The sequence below is a fragment of the Dendrobates tinctorius genome, unplaced genomic scaffold (assembly GCF_039654945.1).
Source record: "Dendrobates tinctorius isolate UK_male_01 unplaced genomic scaffold, ASM3965494v1 ptg000041l, whole genome shotgun sequence".
Taxonomy (NCBI): domain Eukaryota; kingdom Metazoa; phylum Chordata; class Amphibia; order Anura; family Dendrobatidae; genus Dendrobates; species Dendrobates tinctorius.
Window position 1 is genome coordinate 2,878,696 of NW_027361709.1, and position 17,736 is coordinate 2,896,431.

General features: G+C 48.8%; 1 protein-coding gene across 4 annotated transcripts in view; it reads right to left on the minus strand.

The window, feature by feature from the left end:
• Nucleotides 1–4,703: 4,703 nt before the first annotated feature.
• Nucleotides 4,704–17,736, minus strand: part of CFAP100 (cilia and flagella associated protein 100) — a 105,574-nt gene continuing 92,541 nt past the window's right edge. For all 4 annotated transcript variants that reach the window (XM_073575013.1, XM_073575012.1, XM_073575011.1 and 1 more), the window contains 3 exons: nt 14,556–14,758; nt 14,356–14,449; nt 4,704–5,919 (listed from right to left, as the gene is read on the minus strand). In XM_073575013.1, the coding sequence (XP_073431114.1) occupies nt 5,809–5,919; nt 14,356–14,449; nt 14,556–14,758 (408 nt within the window). In that variant the 3' untranslated portion in view covers nt 4,704–5,808. The remainder of the gene's footprint in view (nt 5,920–14,355; nt 14,450–14,555; nt 14,759–17,736) is intronic.

The following is a 17,736-nucleotide window of genomic DNA, read 5'->3' on the forward strand; positions in this document are numbered from 1 at the left end:
CCTCCAGATCCGGTACCCGTTTTGTGAAAGCGTCCGAGTGGTGAGTGAACTACGAGAAAGTCCAGTACTCTAATGTCTGTTCTCTTTCTCTTGTCTCCTCTCTTCCCTCTCCTCCCTCTCTTACATACATTGGCGGGGTGGAGTATAGAAAGTCCCTAAGAAAAGTAGGGGAAAATCTAAGAATAAAGAATGTGCTTTATGCAAAAGTCCCGTAGGAACAGCCTGGAATAAAAAGTTATGCCAGGAGTGTATTAACAAAACAATAGCGGAGGAGACTCCCTCATTCTCGGATAGTCTGAGGTCCCTAATTCAGACAGAGGTTTGTAAGTCAGTAAGTGCATTACAATCTGCGGATGCAGATAGGAAAACTAGGGATAGATCCAGCCCCTCAGGGGTCTCTCAAGAAGACTATACAGGATCAGAGGAGGACTCAGATAAAACGCACTATTCAGATAGTAGCTCAGATGGGGAAGATACGTTCCCAGTAGAATCTACGGATGAACTTATTAAAGCAATCAGATCTACCATGGGGCTGGTAGAGGAGCGAGCAAAAAAGACAGCCCAAGAACTCATGTTCAGTGGACTACAAAAGAAAAAGCGTAAGACCTTCCCTATTAATGAGCAAATAGAAGAGCTCATAAAACGCGAATGGGAAAAACCAGAGAAAAAGTCCCAGATATCTAATTCTCTGAAGAGGAGGTATCCCTTTGAGGAAGAGGCATCCTCATCCTGGGATAGGGCTCCCAAAATCGATGTAGCGATATCAAAAGTCGCCAGGAAAACCTCCCTACCCTTTGAGGATCTGGGGTTTCTGAAAGAACCGCTGGAGCGGAAGACGGACAATTGCCTTAAGACAGCCTGGGAAACCTCGGCTGGGGCGCTAAGACCGGCTATCTCAGCTACGTGTGTGGCTAGGTCTCTAAAGATATGGGTAGACAACTTGGAGGATCAACTAGAACGTGGAGTTCCCAGAGAGTCAATTCTGGAAGCATTACCGGCTATTAGAGCGGCGGCAGACTTTCTCGCAGAGGCTTCTGCAGACTCGGCCAGACTAGCAGCAAAGTCAGCAGCCTTAACCAATGTAGGACGGCGCGCAGTATGGCTAAAATGCTGGCCGGGGGACACTCAGGCAAAGATGAAACTGTGCTCTCTGCCATGTGAGGGAAATTTCTTGTTCGGACCTGCATTGGATGACGTATTGGAAAAAGCGGGTGATACAAAGAAAAATTTTCCAAAACAACCATTTCAAGCGTTTCGGCGCTCCTTTCAGAGGGGCCGAAAATTCAGAAAGCAACAATTCAGAGATCGAGACAAAAACAATTCTGACAGGCGATACAGAGGAGGGAGAGGCTTCTATTTCGGCAAGCCCTCCAGGGAAGCCAAAAAACCCTCCCAGTGACGGTCCTTCTCAGGTGGGGGGAAGGCTCTCTCACTTCCTCCCAGCCTGGGAGAGAATCTCATCCAGCACCTGGATCCGACAGATAGTAGGGTCAGGTCTGGAATTAAAATTCCACCATTGGCCACCACAAAAATTCATTCAGACTCCAGTGCAATCTTCTCAAGAAAGACAAGAGAGTCTGGAAGAGGAGGTATTGTCACTCATACAGAAACTCGTACTGGAAGAATTTCCGGAAAAAGAAAAAAAGGAAGGCTTTTACTCCCCCCTATTTCTAATAAAGAAACCAGACAATTCCTGGAGGACAATTATAAATCTGAAAGGCCTCAACAGATATTTGATAGTCCCATCATTCAAGATGGAAACCATAAGATCTGCAGTGAAACTCCTCTTTCCTCGGTGTTACATGGCGGTCCTGGATCTCAAGGATGCTTACTATCATGTCCCGATCCGGCAGCAAGACCGCAAATATCTCAGGGTGGCAGTCCAGATAAAATCTCAGTGGCATCACTTTCAATACAGGGCTCTGCCCTTTGGGGTAGCAATAGCCCCCCGGGTCTTCACGAAACTAATTGCGGAGGTCTCGGCACATCTCAGGGAAAAAGATGCCCAGGTAATACCATATCTGGACGACTTCCTGATAGTGGGGAGAGATTTCTCTCACTGTCAGGAACAAGTCAAGATAGTGATGGAGACACTTCAGACTCTGGGTTGGCAACTGAACCTCAAAAAATCCAAACTGGAACCAACAATGATCCAGAATTTTTTGGGCCTAACAATAGACTCGGTGGTGCAGGAATGTCGCCTCCCAGAGGAAAAAGAAGAAAAAATCAAAAACCTAATCAGGACAACATTAAGAAAGCCAGTAATGACTCTGAGGAAAGCCATGTCAGTGTTGGGATCCCTAACTTCCTGCATACCAGCAATAAAATGGGCTCAGTTTCACACAAGGGAACTTCAGTGGTGTGTGTTACAAAACGATCTGAGGCTTCAGGGGCAGTTAGAGCAAAAGCTCACCATCCCGGACCCTGTACTCCAGTCACTCAGGTGGTGGTTACAGATAGAGTCCTCTCCAAGGGGAGTACCCTGGACATATACAGCCTCCAGAGTAGTCACGACAGATGCCAGCCCCTGGGGCTGGGGAGCCCATCTAGACACCCTATGGCTTCAAGATCCTTGGGCTCAGGACGAAAAAGATCTATCCTCAAACGAGTGGGAGCTGCTAGCCATCGAAAGGGCGCTGGAAGGTTTACTGACACACCTGACAGGACATCACATGAAAGTCCTATCAGACAATCGTACAGCAGTAGCATATGTGAACCATCAGGGGGGCACCCGTTCTCGGTCATTAATGAAAATAGCGGGAAGAATACTGACTCTAGCGGGACGTCAGTTTCTCTCATTATCGGCCCTGCATATCCGAGGTGTGGACAACCTGAAGGCAGACTTTCTGAGCAGGAACCGGTTGAAGCAAGGCGAATGGTGCCTAAAAGAGTCCATTTTTCAACGGATTATGCTTATGTGGGGGAAACCCATAATAGATCTCTTCGCCTCAAAAACCAACAGAAAGGTTCAAAAGTTCTGCTCTCTAAGTCCAGCAGACATGCCACTGGCGGTAGACGCCTTCAGGATAAAATGGACATCAGGTCTCCTGTACGCCTTCCCCCCGATATGCCTCATTCCGTTAGTCCTGAAGAAGATCAGGGAGGACCGAGCCAGAGTAATTATGATAGCTCCCTTTTGGCCAAAAAGGCCGTGGTTCTACTGGCTAAGAGTGATGTCAGTGACGGACCCATGGGTACTCCCAGAGGACCACGACCTCCTAACACAGGGTCCCTTCAATCGCCCTCCGAACTCCAGGTTGCATTTGACAGCCTGGAATTTGAAAGGTCACTGTTAGAGGAAAAAAGGGTTTTCACAAAGGTTAATTTCCACCCTAATCAGTAGCAGAAAGCCAGTGACTACAAAAATATACGGGAGAATATGGAGAAAATTTTTGTCCACCTCAGGCCCAATACGGGAGGGAGAAGTACCGGTGAGGGCAGTGCTAGAGTTTCTGTAAAGGGGTTTAGACTTGGGCTTAGCTGTCAGCACCCTCAAAGTACACGTTTCAGCCCTGGCAGCATTATTCAACTATGACCTAGCAAATGATAGATGGGTGGCCAGGTTTATCCGGGCCTGTACTAGGGCTAACTCTGTCCCATCTCCTAAACCTCCTCCCTGGGATCTAAACTTAGTCCTATCATCTCTAACAGAAAGTCCATTTGAACCACTAGACGTGACATCAGATAAAGTGTTAACTTTAAAAACAGCCTTATTAGTGGCACTTACATCGGCACGTAGGGTGGGGGACTTACACGCACTGTCAGCAGACCCGCCATACACTCAGGTTATGGACGATAGAGTTATCTTAAGATTAGACCCAGCATACCTCCCTAAGGTAGTGTCGAAATTCCACAGAGCTCAGGAAGTAGTCTTGCCATCCTTTTGTCCTAACCCCGGTAACAAGGAGGAGAGGCTACATTGCTTAGATGTTAGGAGATGTATCCTACAATATTTAGAGATGACAAAACCCTGGAGGAAACAGAGGGCCCTGTTTGTTTCATACCAGGGGGCAAGGAAGGGCCTTAAAGCCTCTAAGCAAACTATAGCTAGATGGGTGAGAGAGGCCATCATACTAGCATATGGTAGTGCAGGCAGGGCTGTTCCAGAGGGCCTAAAAGCCCATTCCACGAGGGCCATGGCAACGTCCTGGGCGGAGAGAGCGGACGCCTCCATCGACCAAATCTGTAAGGCGGCCGCTTGGTCCTCTCCGTCTACCTTTTTCAAGCATTACAGATTAGACCTATCTGCTACCTCTGATCTCACATTCGGGAGAAGAGTGTTACAAGCAGTGATCCCCCCCTAAAGAGAATACAAATCTCTGTAACTCTCTCGTGGTGCCGTCATGTAGAATGGAAAAACACGGGTATTACATACCTGGTAATGTGTTTTTTCATGAGACATGACGGCACCCTTATATTCCCGCCCTATTGATCACGTCATTAGTTGGGTGCATTATTAGTATTATACACTCCCTTGGTGTCGGAAATTTAACAGTATTAAAGTTGTATTATTTATGTGTACACTAACCTGCGGAGTTCCTCTCGTGCTCTGTAAAACAACTGATGCGGAGAGAGGAGCCGCCCCTTTTATCTTGAAGGTTTCCTGTCCTCGCTGGGCGGATCCCCTCTCTCGTAGTGCCGTCATGTCTCATGAAAAAACACATTACCAGGTATGTAATACCTGTGTTTCTGAGGACAAATTTATAGATTTCTTCTTATTAACTGCATAAAAGTGTTTATTGCATACTTATAGTTTAGAAAAGTTTATAAAAGTTATTTGCTATATTCTAATTGTATTCTAATAAATGTAGTTTTTGCTCTAAGTGGTCTGATTACTTATATGATGGTGAGAAACTGAATAAGCATGATGTTTAATATTTTACAACAGTAAATTTGTTGTTATGAATTGGCCACTTATGAAGGAGTCGGAGCCTGATAAAATCCAGGAGTCGGAGTCGCAACTGTGGCTTACCGACTCCACAGCCCTGATTGCAATGGCGCCGCACTGGGCACTCTTCTTGCGTCTCAGATTTGGAATGCTGTGCGTATGTGTAACTGCTTCTCGACCTACAGGGGTGACATGGTATCTGAATCGTGTTTGGTGGACCCCCTTGTCGATAGTTAATACATTTTGACTTTTGGATGACTCCTTTTAGGTGACAACACAAGTTGAATAACTGTGGGGCGAACGTGCATTTGTCTGTCATGTTCACCCAAACTCCTGCATGTTTAGCTGATTTGATTCCATGTTTATTTCAATGGAGAAAATGTAAAAGGGGCCTGTAATTGCTTATGATTAGGCATAAATGTCTTCTTTTCTGGCGCTGGCTGAATTTTGTGAAAGCTGTAATATGACATTATTACGGATGCTTCTAATTTGTCGTACCCTTGTGTAAGTGTTCATGATGTCTCAGTATAAAAACCTCTGTTCTGTAAACCGCAGTCCTTGAAATTAAACAGTAAGGCTATGTGCACACGTATGCAGAAAATTTCTGCATGAAAACCGGACTCCTTCCCAGGAAACGCACTTTTTGGGCGTTTTTGCCGTGATTTTTTTCCGGAGCATCCCCAGACACACAGAAAATAGCCAGAAATGCGGAATTTACCGCAAAATTAATGAGCATGCTGCGTTTCTTAAAACCGCGAAGCGTTTTTTTTCGCAGTAAACGCATCAATATGCACAAAGTGCAAAATGCATTAAAATGAATGGGAAGCTTCTTTTAGGCGTTTTTTGAGCGGATTTTTTTATAAACCCGCAGGAAAAACGTGAAAGATGCAACGTGTGAACACAGCCTTAGGGTCAGGATTCTAGGTAAAAAAAAGCAAAGCCTCCTCCTTTTCTTTGTCAGCATCTTGGTCTTTCTCAATTTTAGGTTTCATTGCTGGTGGATCAGATCTCGTCATCAGTTTCCTGCCAGTCTGTTGAGGGAAAAAAAAAAATTGTTGCTTCACAGTGAATAGATGCATTTTATAATACTGCCCAGGACAATATTTTTGTGTCTGCACTTTGTCTGTGGGTGTGTTTTATATAAGAAGGACCATTATCCCTGTAAGGTCTCCTTCACATGTCTGTCTCTCCAGTACGTGTGGTGACAGTGAGACACGTAAGGGCATAGACCCATTCAAATGAATGGGTCTGTGTGCACATGTCAGTGTGTTTCCACGGACCGTGTGTCTGTGGGCAAAACACACTGACATGTCCGTTTTTTGCCGTCACCACAGATGGCAAAACGTTGTGAACACCGAGAACACACATTGATGTCCTCCATGTGCACGGATGGCCACCGGGGAAGAAGTGCTACTGTAAAGCGTTGTTCCCCCTGCGGGAGGTGCTGAATGCGGCTCTCATTCTCCCTGCTCTGCCAGCGATTGGTGCGAGTAGAGGAGAATGAATGAATGAAAAACCCGATGTGGGATCCCCTATGTTTTTGAACAAACCCGGCAAAACACAGGTGAGGGCTGATATTCTCAGGCTGGTAAGGGGCCATGGATATTGGGCGCCCCCCCCCCAAGCTTAGGGGGGCCCGCAGCTGCCCATAAAAGGTGCATCTATTAGGTTCACCAATTCTGGAGCTTTGCCCGGCTCTTCCCACTTGCCCTTTAGCGGTGGCAAGTGGGGTTAATGTCACCTATTGTAAGGTGACATCAAGCCCACGGCTTAGTAATGTAGAGGTGTCAGTAAGACACCTATCCATTACTAATTCTACAGTTGTTAAGGGTTTAAATAAACACACAGCCAGAATAAAGTATTTTAATGAAATCATACCCACACAGTTTTGCCATCTTTATTGTTCTGCTAATCCAAGTAACGCCCTCAATCTCCTGTAATAAAGATAAAATAATAAACTAACAATATACCATACCTGTCCGTCGCTCTGTCCCACGCTGTATTCCATATCTGGGGAATAATCGGTTTACAACCGGAGCGGTGCTACATGCGACCACCGCGGCTGTAAACTACTGGTGAATGAATGAGAAGCTGCGGGCGCAGACTCAGTGACAAGCAGTGACGTCACTGAGTCTGTTGTCGCTGCCGGCCTGAACTCCTGTGACCTCAGGACCGTGGGAAAATCACAGTGATCTTATCATTTGCATTTTCCCACGGTCCTGAGGTCACAGGAATTCAGGCTGGCAGCGCTAGTCACTGAGCCTGCACCCGCAGATTCTCCTTCATTCACCAGTAGTTTACAGCCGGGGCGGTCGCATTTATCTTTATTACAGGAGATCGAGGGTGTCGCTTGGATTAGCAGAACAATAAAGATGGCAAAACTGTGTGGTGTATGATTTCATTAAAATACTTTTTCTCGTTCGCCTTATTGGGGGACACAGAGACCATGGGTGTATGCTGCTGCCACTAGGAGGCTGACACTATGCACAAAAAAAAGGTTAGCTCCTCCGCAGTGTACACCCCACCGACCGGCAGGGAATTCCTCAGTTTAGCTTAGTGTCAGTAGGAGGTGGACACGGGTCTTTGATTAGACCCATATCTACCTCGATGTGCGTCGTTCCTTTTCAGGTTTTTTCGGAGGGATACAGAGTGAATAGTCACATCTGTACTCCCACAAGGAGTCTGTGAGTACGGCGTGTACTGCCACCCCGTATCCTCGCAGTTATCCGTAGCAGGACCAGCAGCCTTCCAGGCGGACGCCAACACGAAGACGTGTCAGCGATTCATAGGGTCCTTGTCGTCAGTCTCCCACCCACTCGCCTACCAGAGCCTGTCGGTTGGACGAGACGCAGACATCCTTCAGGAACATGGTACCTTTATTCGGGCCCGGGACGGGTGAGTATTGGGACCCTTTGGTCTCAGTGGGCACTGTGGCGGCGTTCCCCTTGGAGCAGGGATGCGGTAGCGCTGCGGACACCTGCGGTCATCCTGTGCATCCAGGCAGCCTCCGCTCTCTCTTACAGTTCCCTTCTCCCCTGACAGGTTTCTTTTGCGGCAGCGCTCATGCTGCGGCACCTCCGCGCCGACCCCGTGCTGACAGGCGGCCGCCATTATTAATTTAGGTCCCGGCTTCATTTCGGGTCTACTTCAGCGTCGCGGCCACGCCCCCCGCCCCTTTCTACTAAGCGGGCTTCTCTCCCGCCCGTTCCAGGTCCTCACACCGTCTTTCTTGCACCCCAGCCTGTTATTGGCCAGCGGGCGGTGCCTTTTTCAGCCTGGCGGTTAGCTCCGCCCTTCCTCTCAGGCGGTCGCCATCTTCTCAGCCTGTCAGCCGGACACCGTTCTGTCGGATATCGCTCTCAGGGCCTGTCAGCCGGATTTCGCTCTGACCTGCAGACAAGTCGGATAGCATTGTCTCTGGGGAAACCGGACCATGAGTAGCTCTGCATCTGCAGACTGACACCCTCCTCTGCCTTCTGTCCCCCAACCTTCCAGCACTACCTCAGTTTTCACTATGTCTAACGCTAAATCTGATCGTACCCGCTCTACGGCTCCCCCCTGCACTCTAGTCAAGTACTTTGCGTGCTCTTCTTGCAATCGCAAACTTCCCTCAGGTGAGTCCACTCCCCTCTGCCTGGACTGTAGCAATCCAATTCAGCCTGACGCCGCCCAGGAGCCATCTATGGCCCCAGGTGAGAGTGAACCCCCCATGCCTGGCTGGGCTTCATCTCTTTCACAATCAGTGGCAGACCTCACCAGGGTGTCTCAGTCCCTAGTAGCCGTTCTGGATAAGTTGCCCCTGTACACTTCTGCAGGGTCCAGCAGGTCTCAAGAGATTCCTTCTGAGTCAGCCAGCATTAGTCGCAAAAGACCCAGGCAGGATCTCCAGCCGGAAGCCTCTCCTCGTCCCATCTCACCGCAGAGTCCTCAGCAGCCTCCTTCCCGAGCCTCCTCTCCCGAGTCAGGTGAAGCGTTCTCGGACAGGTCTTCTAAGGGGATTTTAGAGCTGGATTCGGACCAGGATGCGAACATGAAGGTTACGGTGCAGAACCTCATTGCATCGATTCACCATACCTTCGAGACTGCTGACCCCCTGCGAAATCCTCAGATCAGGAGGTTTCGTTCAGACGGGCGGAAACACCCTCCAGGGTATTTCCTTTCCATTCCGAGTTTGGAAAGATTTTTACCAGTGAAAGAGAAGATCCGACCAGATGCTTTCAAAGAGGAAAGCGTCTCGGCGTACTGTACCCGTTTGCTAAAGAGCTCACGGACAACTGGTCTGCTTCTCCCTCGGTGGACCCACCCGTGTCCAGACTTTCTAATAACACTGTTTTCCCGCTTTCAGGCGTGGCGTCTCTAAAGGATTCTAATGATAGGATTATAGAATCCCTAGCTAAGTCTTCCTTCGAAGCGGCTTCAGCGGTGGTATGTCCAAGCTTTGCTTCATCTTGGGCAGCAAAGGCCATAGCTACTTGGGCAGAGGATCTTCGTCAGGGCATCCTAGATAAAGCACAACCAGAGCGGTTGGCCGATCTCGCCAATCAGATTTCCCATGCGGGGGATTATTTGCTTTCTGCTTCTTTGGATGCCGTATCCTGCGCAGTTCAGGTGTCAAGCAACGTTGTGGCAATCCGACGTACAATTTGGCTCAAGGCCTGGCAGGCGGACTTGTCTTCTAAAAAGTCTCTTACTAATCTGCCTTTTCAGGGAGTACGCCTCTTTGGATCCCAATTGGACCAGATTATTAAGGACGCCACCGGAGGCACGAGTTCCCTCCTCCCTCAGTCCAAGCCTCGCAGACCTCCACTAAGGCGTCAGTTTCGACCCTTTCGGGCTTTCCGCCGTTTCAATACGGCAGAGAACCCGTCCAACCAACAAAGACCGCAGGCGCGCCAAGATAGGTTTCCTTCAGGCCCACTCCCTCCTGGCGATCCCACTCTTCCCAGGGCAGACCATCCAGATCCAGATCTGGACGGTCTACATCTGCATGACTATCATCGGACTCCCGAGGGTCCCTTCCAATTGGGAGGTCAACTGCTCTTCTTCAGGGACATCTGGCTGGCCTCAGTAGAGGACGCTTGGGTCAGGGAGGTTGTATCGTCAGGATACAAGATAGAGTTCGTCTCTCTTCCACGGGATCGTTTCTTCGAATCCCGTCCTCCAAAAGATCCAGCCTTGATCCCGGGATTCTTTACGGCCATCGCCTCTCTCCTCAGTTCCGGGGTGATTGTGCACGTTCCCGACTCGGAGCAGTTCACAGGGTTTTATTCGAACCTTTTTGTGGTACCGAAAAAAGGCGGGGCGGTCCGACCCATCTTGGATCTCAAGCTTCTCAACAAGAGAGTCCGCCACTTCCGGATGGAGTCGGTTCGTTCGGTAATCGCTTCCATGGAGGAGCAGGAATTCATGTGTTCAATAGACATCCAAGATGCCTATCTACATGTTCCCATATTCTCCGGACATCAGAAGTTCCTGCGTTTTGCGATTCGCCAGGAACATTACCAGTTCGTCGCGCTGCCCTTCGGTCTCGCCACCGCTCCCAGAGTCTTCACGAAGATCATGGCTGCGCTGATGGCCTTGTTGAGGATCAGAGGTCTCGTTCTTTTTCCGTACCTCGACGATATTCTGATCAAAGCTTCCTCTTTTCAACAGGTTCACCTAAGTTTGACGATCGTCCTAGACACCCTTTCCAATTTCGGGTGGATCGTCAACAGGAAAAAGTCCTGTCTGATTCCTACTCAACGTCTTGTGTTTCTGGGCCTACTGTTCGACACTCGTCGGTCAAGGGTCTTTCTCCCGCGAGAGAAGATTCTTTCCCTGCAGCAGGATGCACGATCACTGCAAACCACATGATTTCCGTCCCTCCGAACAACTATGAGGGTCCTGGGAAAGATGGTGGCGGCGATAGAGGCAGTTCCCTTTGCCCAATTTCACGCCAGACCTCTCCAGCACGCCATTCTGTCGAGGTGGAACAGGTCGGCTCTGTCTCTGGATCGCCCTGTTCGTCTTTCATGCCGGATCAAGCGGTCACTCAACTGGTGGTTGACGTCACCTCTCATCCCCTTGGGTCGGTCTTTTCTTCCCATTCACTGGCAGATTGTAACAACGGATGCCAGCCTCCTCGGCTGGGATGCAGCGTTCCGCAATCACACTGTTCAGGGTCGTTGGTCGACTCAGGAATCGGCTCTGCCAATCAACGTCCTAGAGATACGAGCGATCTATCTAGCTCTCGTCCACTGGGAGAGGCTGCTCAGGGTCTTGCCTGTCCGGATTCAGACAGACAATGCCACAGCGGTGGCATATGTCAACCGCCAAGGAGGGGCACGGAGTGTCTCAGCTCTGGCAGAAGTGTCCAAGATTCTTCATTGGGCAGAGATTTCTGTCCCGACATTTCCGCGGTACACATTCCCCGCATAGACAACTGGGCCGCCGATTTTCTCAGCCGCGAGGGTCTCGCGGCAGGAGAGTGGTCCCTACATCCGGAGGTGTTTCATCGGCTCTGCCGTCGATGGGGAACCCCGGATGTAGACCTGATGGCGTCTCGCCTCAACAGGAAAGTCCCCCAGTTTGTTTCCAGGTCTCGAAACCCTCTGGCAGTGGGCGCCGACGTTCCGGACGTTCCTTGGTCGCAGTTCGAACTCCCCTACCTGTTCCCTCCTCTGCCTCTTCTTCCCAAGCTGTTGAAGAAGATCAAAGCAGAAGGAATTCCAGTCATTCTCCTCGCCCCGAATTGGCCCAGAAGGTCTTGGTTCGCAGACATTGTCAACCTTCTCACGGACGCCCCCTGGAAGCTTCCAGACAGGGCAGATCTGCTGTCTCAAGGCCCGATTTGCCACCCCAATTCTCGGCCGCTCAATTTAACGGCGTGGCTGTTGAGACCGAGGTTTTAAAACGGGCAGGATTCTCCGATCAAGTAATTCATACCATGATCCGAGCAAGAAAGCCATCATCTTCCAAAATTTATTATCGTACTTGGAAGGCCTATTTCACCTGGTGTGAGGTATTACACCTGGTGTGAGGCCAATGACATCGCACCCATGTGCTTTTCTCTCCCTTCTGTTCTGGCGTTTCTTCAGGCAGGACTGGATGCGGGACTTGCCCTCAGTTCTTTGAAGGGTCAAGTTTCGGCGCTATTTTATTTCAGAAGACGGCCTCCCGTCCTCAGGTCAAAACCTTTCTTCAGGGCGTGGCTTACACGGCTCCTCCGTACCGAGCGCCCGTGGTTCCATGGGATCTTAAACTGGTTCTTGAGGTTCTGCAAGGTCCTCCTTTTGAACCTCTCAGGGATGTTTCTCTTTCTTGGAAGGAAGCTTTTCTGGTGGCCATCACTTCCATCCGGCGCGTGTCGGAATTGGCGGCTTTCTTGCCGCTCGCCTTTTTTGGTACTTCATCAGGATAAGGTAGTTCTGCGGCCTCCGCCCTCTTTTCTTCTGAAGGTGGTGTCCTCCTTTCACCTCAATGAGGATATTGTTCTGCCTTCCTTCTGTCCGAGTCCATCTCATCCTCGGGAGCGGTCCTTGAACAACAAGCTGGATCTGGTCAGGGCGCTGAGAGTCCGTCTAGGACGACTTCCTTGCAAAAGACAGACTCTCTTTTCGTCATTCCAGATGGGGCGCGGAAAGGTCACCCGGCCTCTCCAAGGCTACTATTGCTCGCTGGATCAGATCGGCAATTTTGGAGGCCTACCGGGTTAAGCATCGAGTGGCTCCTCCGGGGATCAGAGTGCACTCTACCCGGGCAGTGGGTGCTTCCTGGGCGGTACGCCACAGAGCTTCCGCGTTGCAGCTTTGCAAAGCTGCAACCTGGTCATCGGTTCACACGTTTGTGAAATTCTACAAAGTCCACACCTACGCTTCGGCGGACGCCAGCCTAGGTAGAAGGATTTTGCAGGCTGCGGTGGTGTGTCCGCTGGCCTGATGGAAGTTTGTTTCCCACCCCAGGGACTGCTTTGGGACGTCCCATGGTCTCTGTGTCCCCCAATAAGGCGAACGAGAAAACAGGATTTTTGGGTTGCTTACCGTAAAATCTGTTTCTCGGAGCCTTCATTGGGGGACACAGAGACCATGGGTGTATGCTGCTGCCACTAGGAGGCTGACACTATGCACAAAAAAGGTTAGCTCCTACTCCACAGTGTACACCCCACCGACCGGCAGGGAATTCCTCAGCGAGAAAGCAGTAGGAGAAGCAACAGAATAGATTGGTTACAGTTGAGTTGTTTGTTCTGTTTTCAATCTATTCTGTTGCTTCTCCTACTGCTTTCTCGCTGAGGAATTCCCTGCCGGTCGGTGGGGTGTACACTGTGGAGTAGGAGCTAACCTTTTTTGTGCATAGTGTCAGCCTCCTAGTGGCAGCAGCATACACCCATGGTCTCTGTGTCCCCCAATGAAGGCTCCGAGAAACAGATTTTACGGTAAGCAACCCAAAAATCCTGTTCTGTGTTTGTGTGTTTATTTAAACCCTTAACAACTATAGGATTATTGACACCTCTCCATTACTAAGCCGTGGGCTTGATGTCACCTTACAATAAAAAGGTGACATGAACCCCACTTGCCAACGATACAGGGCAAGTGGGAAGAGCCAGGCAAAGCTCCAGAATTGGCGCATCTAATAGATGCGCCTTTTCTGGGCAGCTGTGGGCCGCTGCTTTTAGGCTGGGGTGGGGGGCATATCCATGGACCCTTAGCAGCCCGCACCTGTGAGTTTTGGCAGGTTGGTTCAAAAACATAGGTGGAATCCACCGTCAGGTTTTTCGTTCGTTCATTCATTCTCCTCTGCTCGTGCCGGTCGCCAGCAGTGGAGAATGAGAGCCGCATTCAGCACTCTTGCAGGAGGAACGGCGCTTTACAATAGCGCTTCTTCCCCGGCGGCCGTCCATGTGGTACTGATGCGGCACACAGTTGCCACACATATTACACACGGATATCTCAAATACCGTTTTTTCTGGTACAGGAAATATACGGATGTGTGAGAGTCCTAAAGGAGTTCTAGTTGGACAGTTATAAGCTTCATTAAAAATTCAGTTTTTTTATTAAAAATTAGACTAACACTTTAGGCAAGAAAACAACAATAAGTAGTGTGTTACAATAGACAATATCTAGGCATAAAATAGATAAGCATGTGTCACGGGGACAATATAATAACAGTAGGTCCGTAGGAGACTAAGTTACCCAGGACATACTAATATTTTAGTAATAAAGTGAAGATCACTCATCTCCTGGGTAACTTAGTCTCCTACAGACCTACTGTTAAGCATGTGTCACGGGGACAATATAATATCCAATTTATGCCTAGATATTGTCTATTGTAACACACTACTTATTTTTTGCTTGAATTGACCTCATTTCCAGGGTTAATTGTCTGTGGGTGTGTTTATATCTGATCGTTTGGTGGCGTTTGCTTTGAAACCTTGGACAGATTCTGTTAACGAATTTTGTCCTCCTTGCGGTACAAAATATGTAAACACTTACTGTTTTCTTGGGGTCGGCTTGTGCTCTTTCTAGAGCGCGGCGTAGTCTTTCCTCCTGGTGCAGCTTCTGCTGTTTAATTTTCTCATCTCTCAACCTGAGAATAAGGAATATGGAATCAAATCTTCTAGCATACAAGCTTCCTTATGTGCAAACGAACATAATGAAAGGGTACAGTAACCCAAGCACCGAGACCTCCGCACCTCAGCCGCCGCTCCTTCTCCTTTGCTTTTTCAGCAATCTCCAGCCTTTCTTTTGGGATGGCTTCAATGTTGTCTAAGAGCTCCTCCACCTGCTGCTCCATCATGGTTAACATCTGCAAGGCGTTCAGATTAGCTCGGTTTTCCTTTATGCAGGCCTGGTACACCTCCCCCACTTTCTTGGTGAGAGATGTTAACATATTCTCCTGAAAAGTGAAAATAGAGATACCATCGCTGTCACCACGAATGTCCCAGGAAAACATTTCATAAAGAGACATTAAAAGAAAATTGGATCGTGAAGAAGGACCATGCTTAACCCCTTCACCCTGAAGCCTGTTTTCACTTTCCTGACCAGGCCAATTTTTTCAATTCTGACCACTGTCACTTCTGATTCGGAAGGTCCAGCCATCTTGAGGGAGTGAAGGATGGATGGAGATAGTGAATGGGCTACACACGCACACGTACACATAGAATGACTTTGATTAGTGAGTGTGATAAGCCGCTCTGAACAAATGTGTTTTGAGGGAGCGCCTAAAACTGTGCAAATTGTGGTTAGTCCTAATTTCTTGGGGTAGAGCATTCCAGAGGATAGGAGCAGCACGGGAGAAGTCTTGGAGTCGGGAGTGGGAGGTACGGATTAGTGCAGAGGTTAGTCGAAAGTCGTTTGCAGAGCGCAGCGATCGGCTAGGCCGATAGACAGAAATGAGGGAAGAGATGTAGGGGGGTGCCGCACTGTGGAGAGCTTTGTGGGTGAGAACAAGTACTTTGAATTGGATCCTATAATGAATGGGCAGCCAGTGTAATGACTGACGAAGAGAGGACACGTCCGAGTACCGATTAGCCAGATGGAAAACCCTGGCTGCTGCATTAAGTATGGACTGGAGAGGGGATAGTCGAGTGATGGGGAGGCCAATTAAAAGAGCGTTGCAGTAATCCAAGCGGGAGTGGATCAATGCTACAGTAAGGGTTTTTGTTGTTTCCATGGTGAGAAAAGGGCGGATTCTAGAGATGTTCTTTAGGTGTAAGCGGCAAGAGTGGGCAAAAGATTGTATATGGGATGTGAAGGAGAGATTGGTGTCAAACATAACGCCTAGACAGCGCGCCTGCTGCCGGAGTGTTATTGTGGTACCACCCACGGAGAGGGAAATGTCCGATTTAGGGAGGCTAGTAGATGGCGGGAGCAGAAGTAGTTCAGTTTTGGAGAGGTTGAGTTTCAGATAGAGAGGGGACATGATATTGGGGACTGCGGACAGTCACTGGCGTTCTGTAGTACAGAGGGGGTAAGGTCGGGGAATGACATGTATAGTTGTGTGTCATCAACATAAATATGGTACTGAAAGCCAAATCTGCTGATGGTCTGTCCAATTGGGGCCGTGTAGAGAGAGGAGAAGGGGCCAAGGACTGAGCCCTGAGGTACCCCGACAGCAAGAGGAAGAGGAGATGACGTGGAGCCAGAGAACAAAATACTGAAGGAGCGGGCAGAGAGATAGGAAGAGAACCAGGAGAGAGCAGTGTCCTTAATTCCTAGTGACTGGAGCCTAGAGAGTAGGAGATGGTGGTCAACAGTATCGAAAGCTGCAGATAGGTCAAGAAGAATGAGCAGAGAGTGGTCACGATTACGTTTTGCTGTCAGAAGGTCATTGGTCACTTTGCTGAGTGCAGTTTCAGTCGAATGTAGGGGCGGAAGCTGGACTGTGAAGGGTCTAGAAGGGAGTGAGTGGAGAGGTAACGGGTAAGGCGGGAGTAAACTAGGTGCTCCAAAAGTTTAGAGATGAAGAAGAGATTGGAGACTGGTCTGTAGTTGGTTGTGCAGGATGTGTCGAGAGCGGGTTTCTTTAGTAATGGAGTAATGATGGCGTGTTTGAAGGAAGATGGGAAAATGCCCGAGGAGAGTGAGAGATTAAAGATTCTAATTAGGTGGGTTGTGACGACTGGAGAGAGAGACTGGAGGAGATGTGAGGGAATGGGGTCGGTAGTGCATGTAGTCGGACAAGAAGAGAGGAGTCTGGAGATTTCTTCTTCTGTGATGGGATCAAATGTGGAAAGTGAGCCAGGGGAGATGCAAGAAGGGATGGGAGTCACAGCACTTGGTGGTTGGGAGCAGATTTCCTGACGGATATTATCTATTTTTTTCTGTAAAGTGGGAGGCCAGGTCATCAGCACAAATGTCTGTGATAGGGGCTTGTGCTTTTGGCCTGAGGAGGGAGTGAAAAGTGTCAAAAAGTTTCTTGGGGTTGTTGGCTAGTGAGGAGATCAGGGTGGTGAAGTAGATCTGTTTGGCGAGGTGAAGGGCAGCATTATAGATTCTTAACATAAATTTGAAGTGGATGAAGTCTTCTGGTGTGCGGGTTTTTCTCCATAGGCGTTCAGCACTCCTAGAGCATCGCTGGAGAAGTTGGGTTTGCGATGTGAGCCAGGGCTGTTTAACTCTGTGCTTGGAGGTTCTGAGGGTGAGGGGAGCTACTTGGTCAAGGGTGGGAAGTTGTACCATTCAGGCTGCTTGCTAGCAGTGAATGGAGTAAATACATGCAGGGTGGCTCAGTTCATTACCATTTGGATATATTGCATATAACATTTCCCACATGTCTACATTACATCAGCACAATTTTTGAAACATATTTTTTTTTTTGTTTGTTAAGGGTTAAAAGTTGACCAGTGAGTTCTCATTTTTACAACCAAATTTCCAAAACCATTTGTTGTAGTGAATTCTGCTGAGTGAAAATTGCAATCTGCTGTTGTAGTGACCATTACGTTATAGTGACCAGTACATCATGCCCAGCTCGTGCTTCTGTAGACACGTTCCCATAAACTAGGCGGGCTCTCATCACTACAGAAATCCCTAACATGAGGGCGCCCTATGTGGTTTAGGCACACTGGGGCTCAGAAGGGAGGGCGGCATTTTGATTTGGGAGCAGAACATTTGCTGAATTTCTTTGGGGGGTGAGGGGCCGTTTAGCTTTTCCAGAGTTTTTTTTGCTTCCAGTAACGTGGAAGCCCCCTATATTTCCTTTAACAGATGACAGACCTGAGTGGGGACTTGCTTTTTTTTGTGGATTGAGTTGAAGCTTTTATTGGGCGCCGAGCCTCACTGCGACCTTTGGGAGGCAAAAAAAAAAAATCAACAGCAGGTGAAGAATTTGTTTTATTTTTTACGCCGTTCCTTGTGCGGTATAAGTGATTAGAC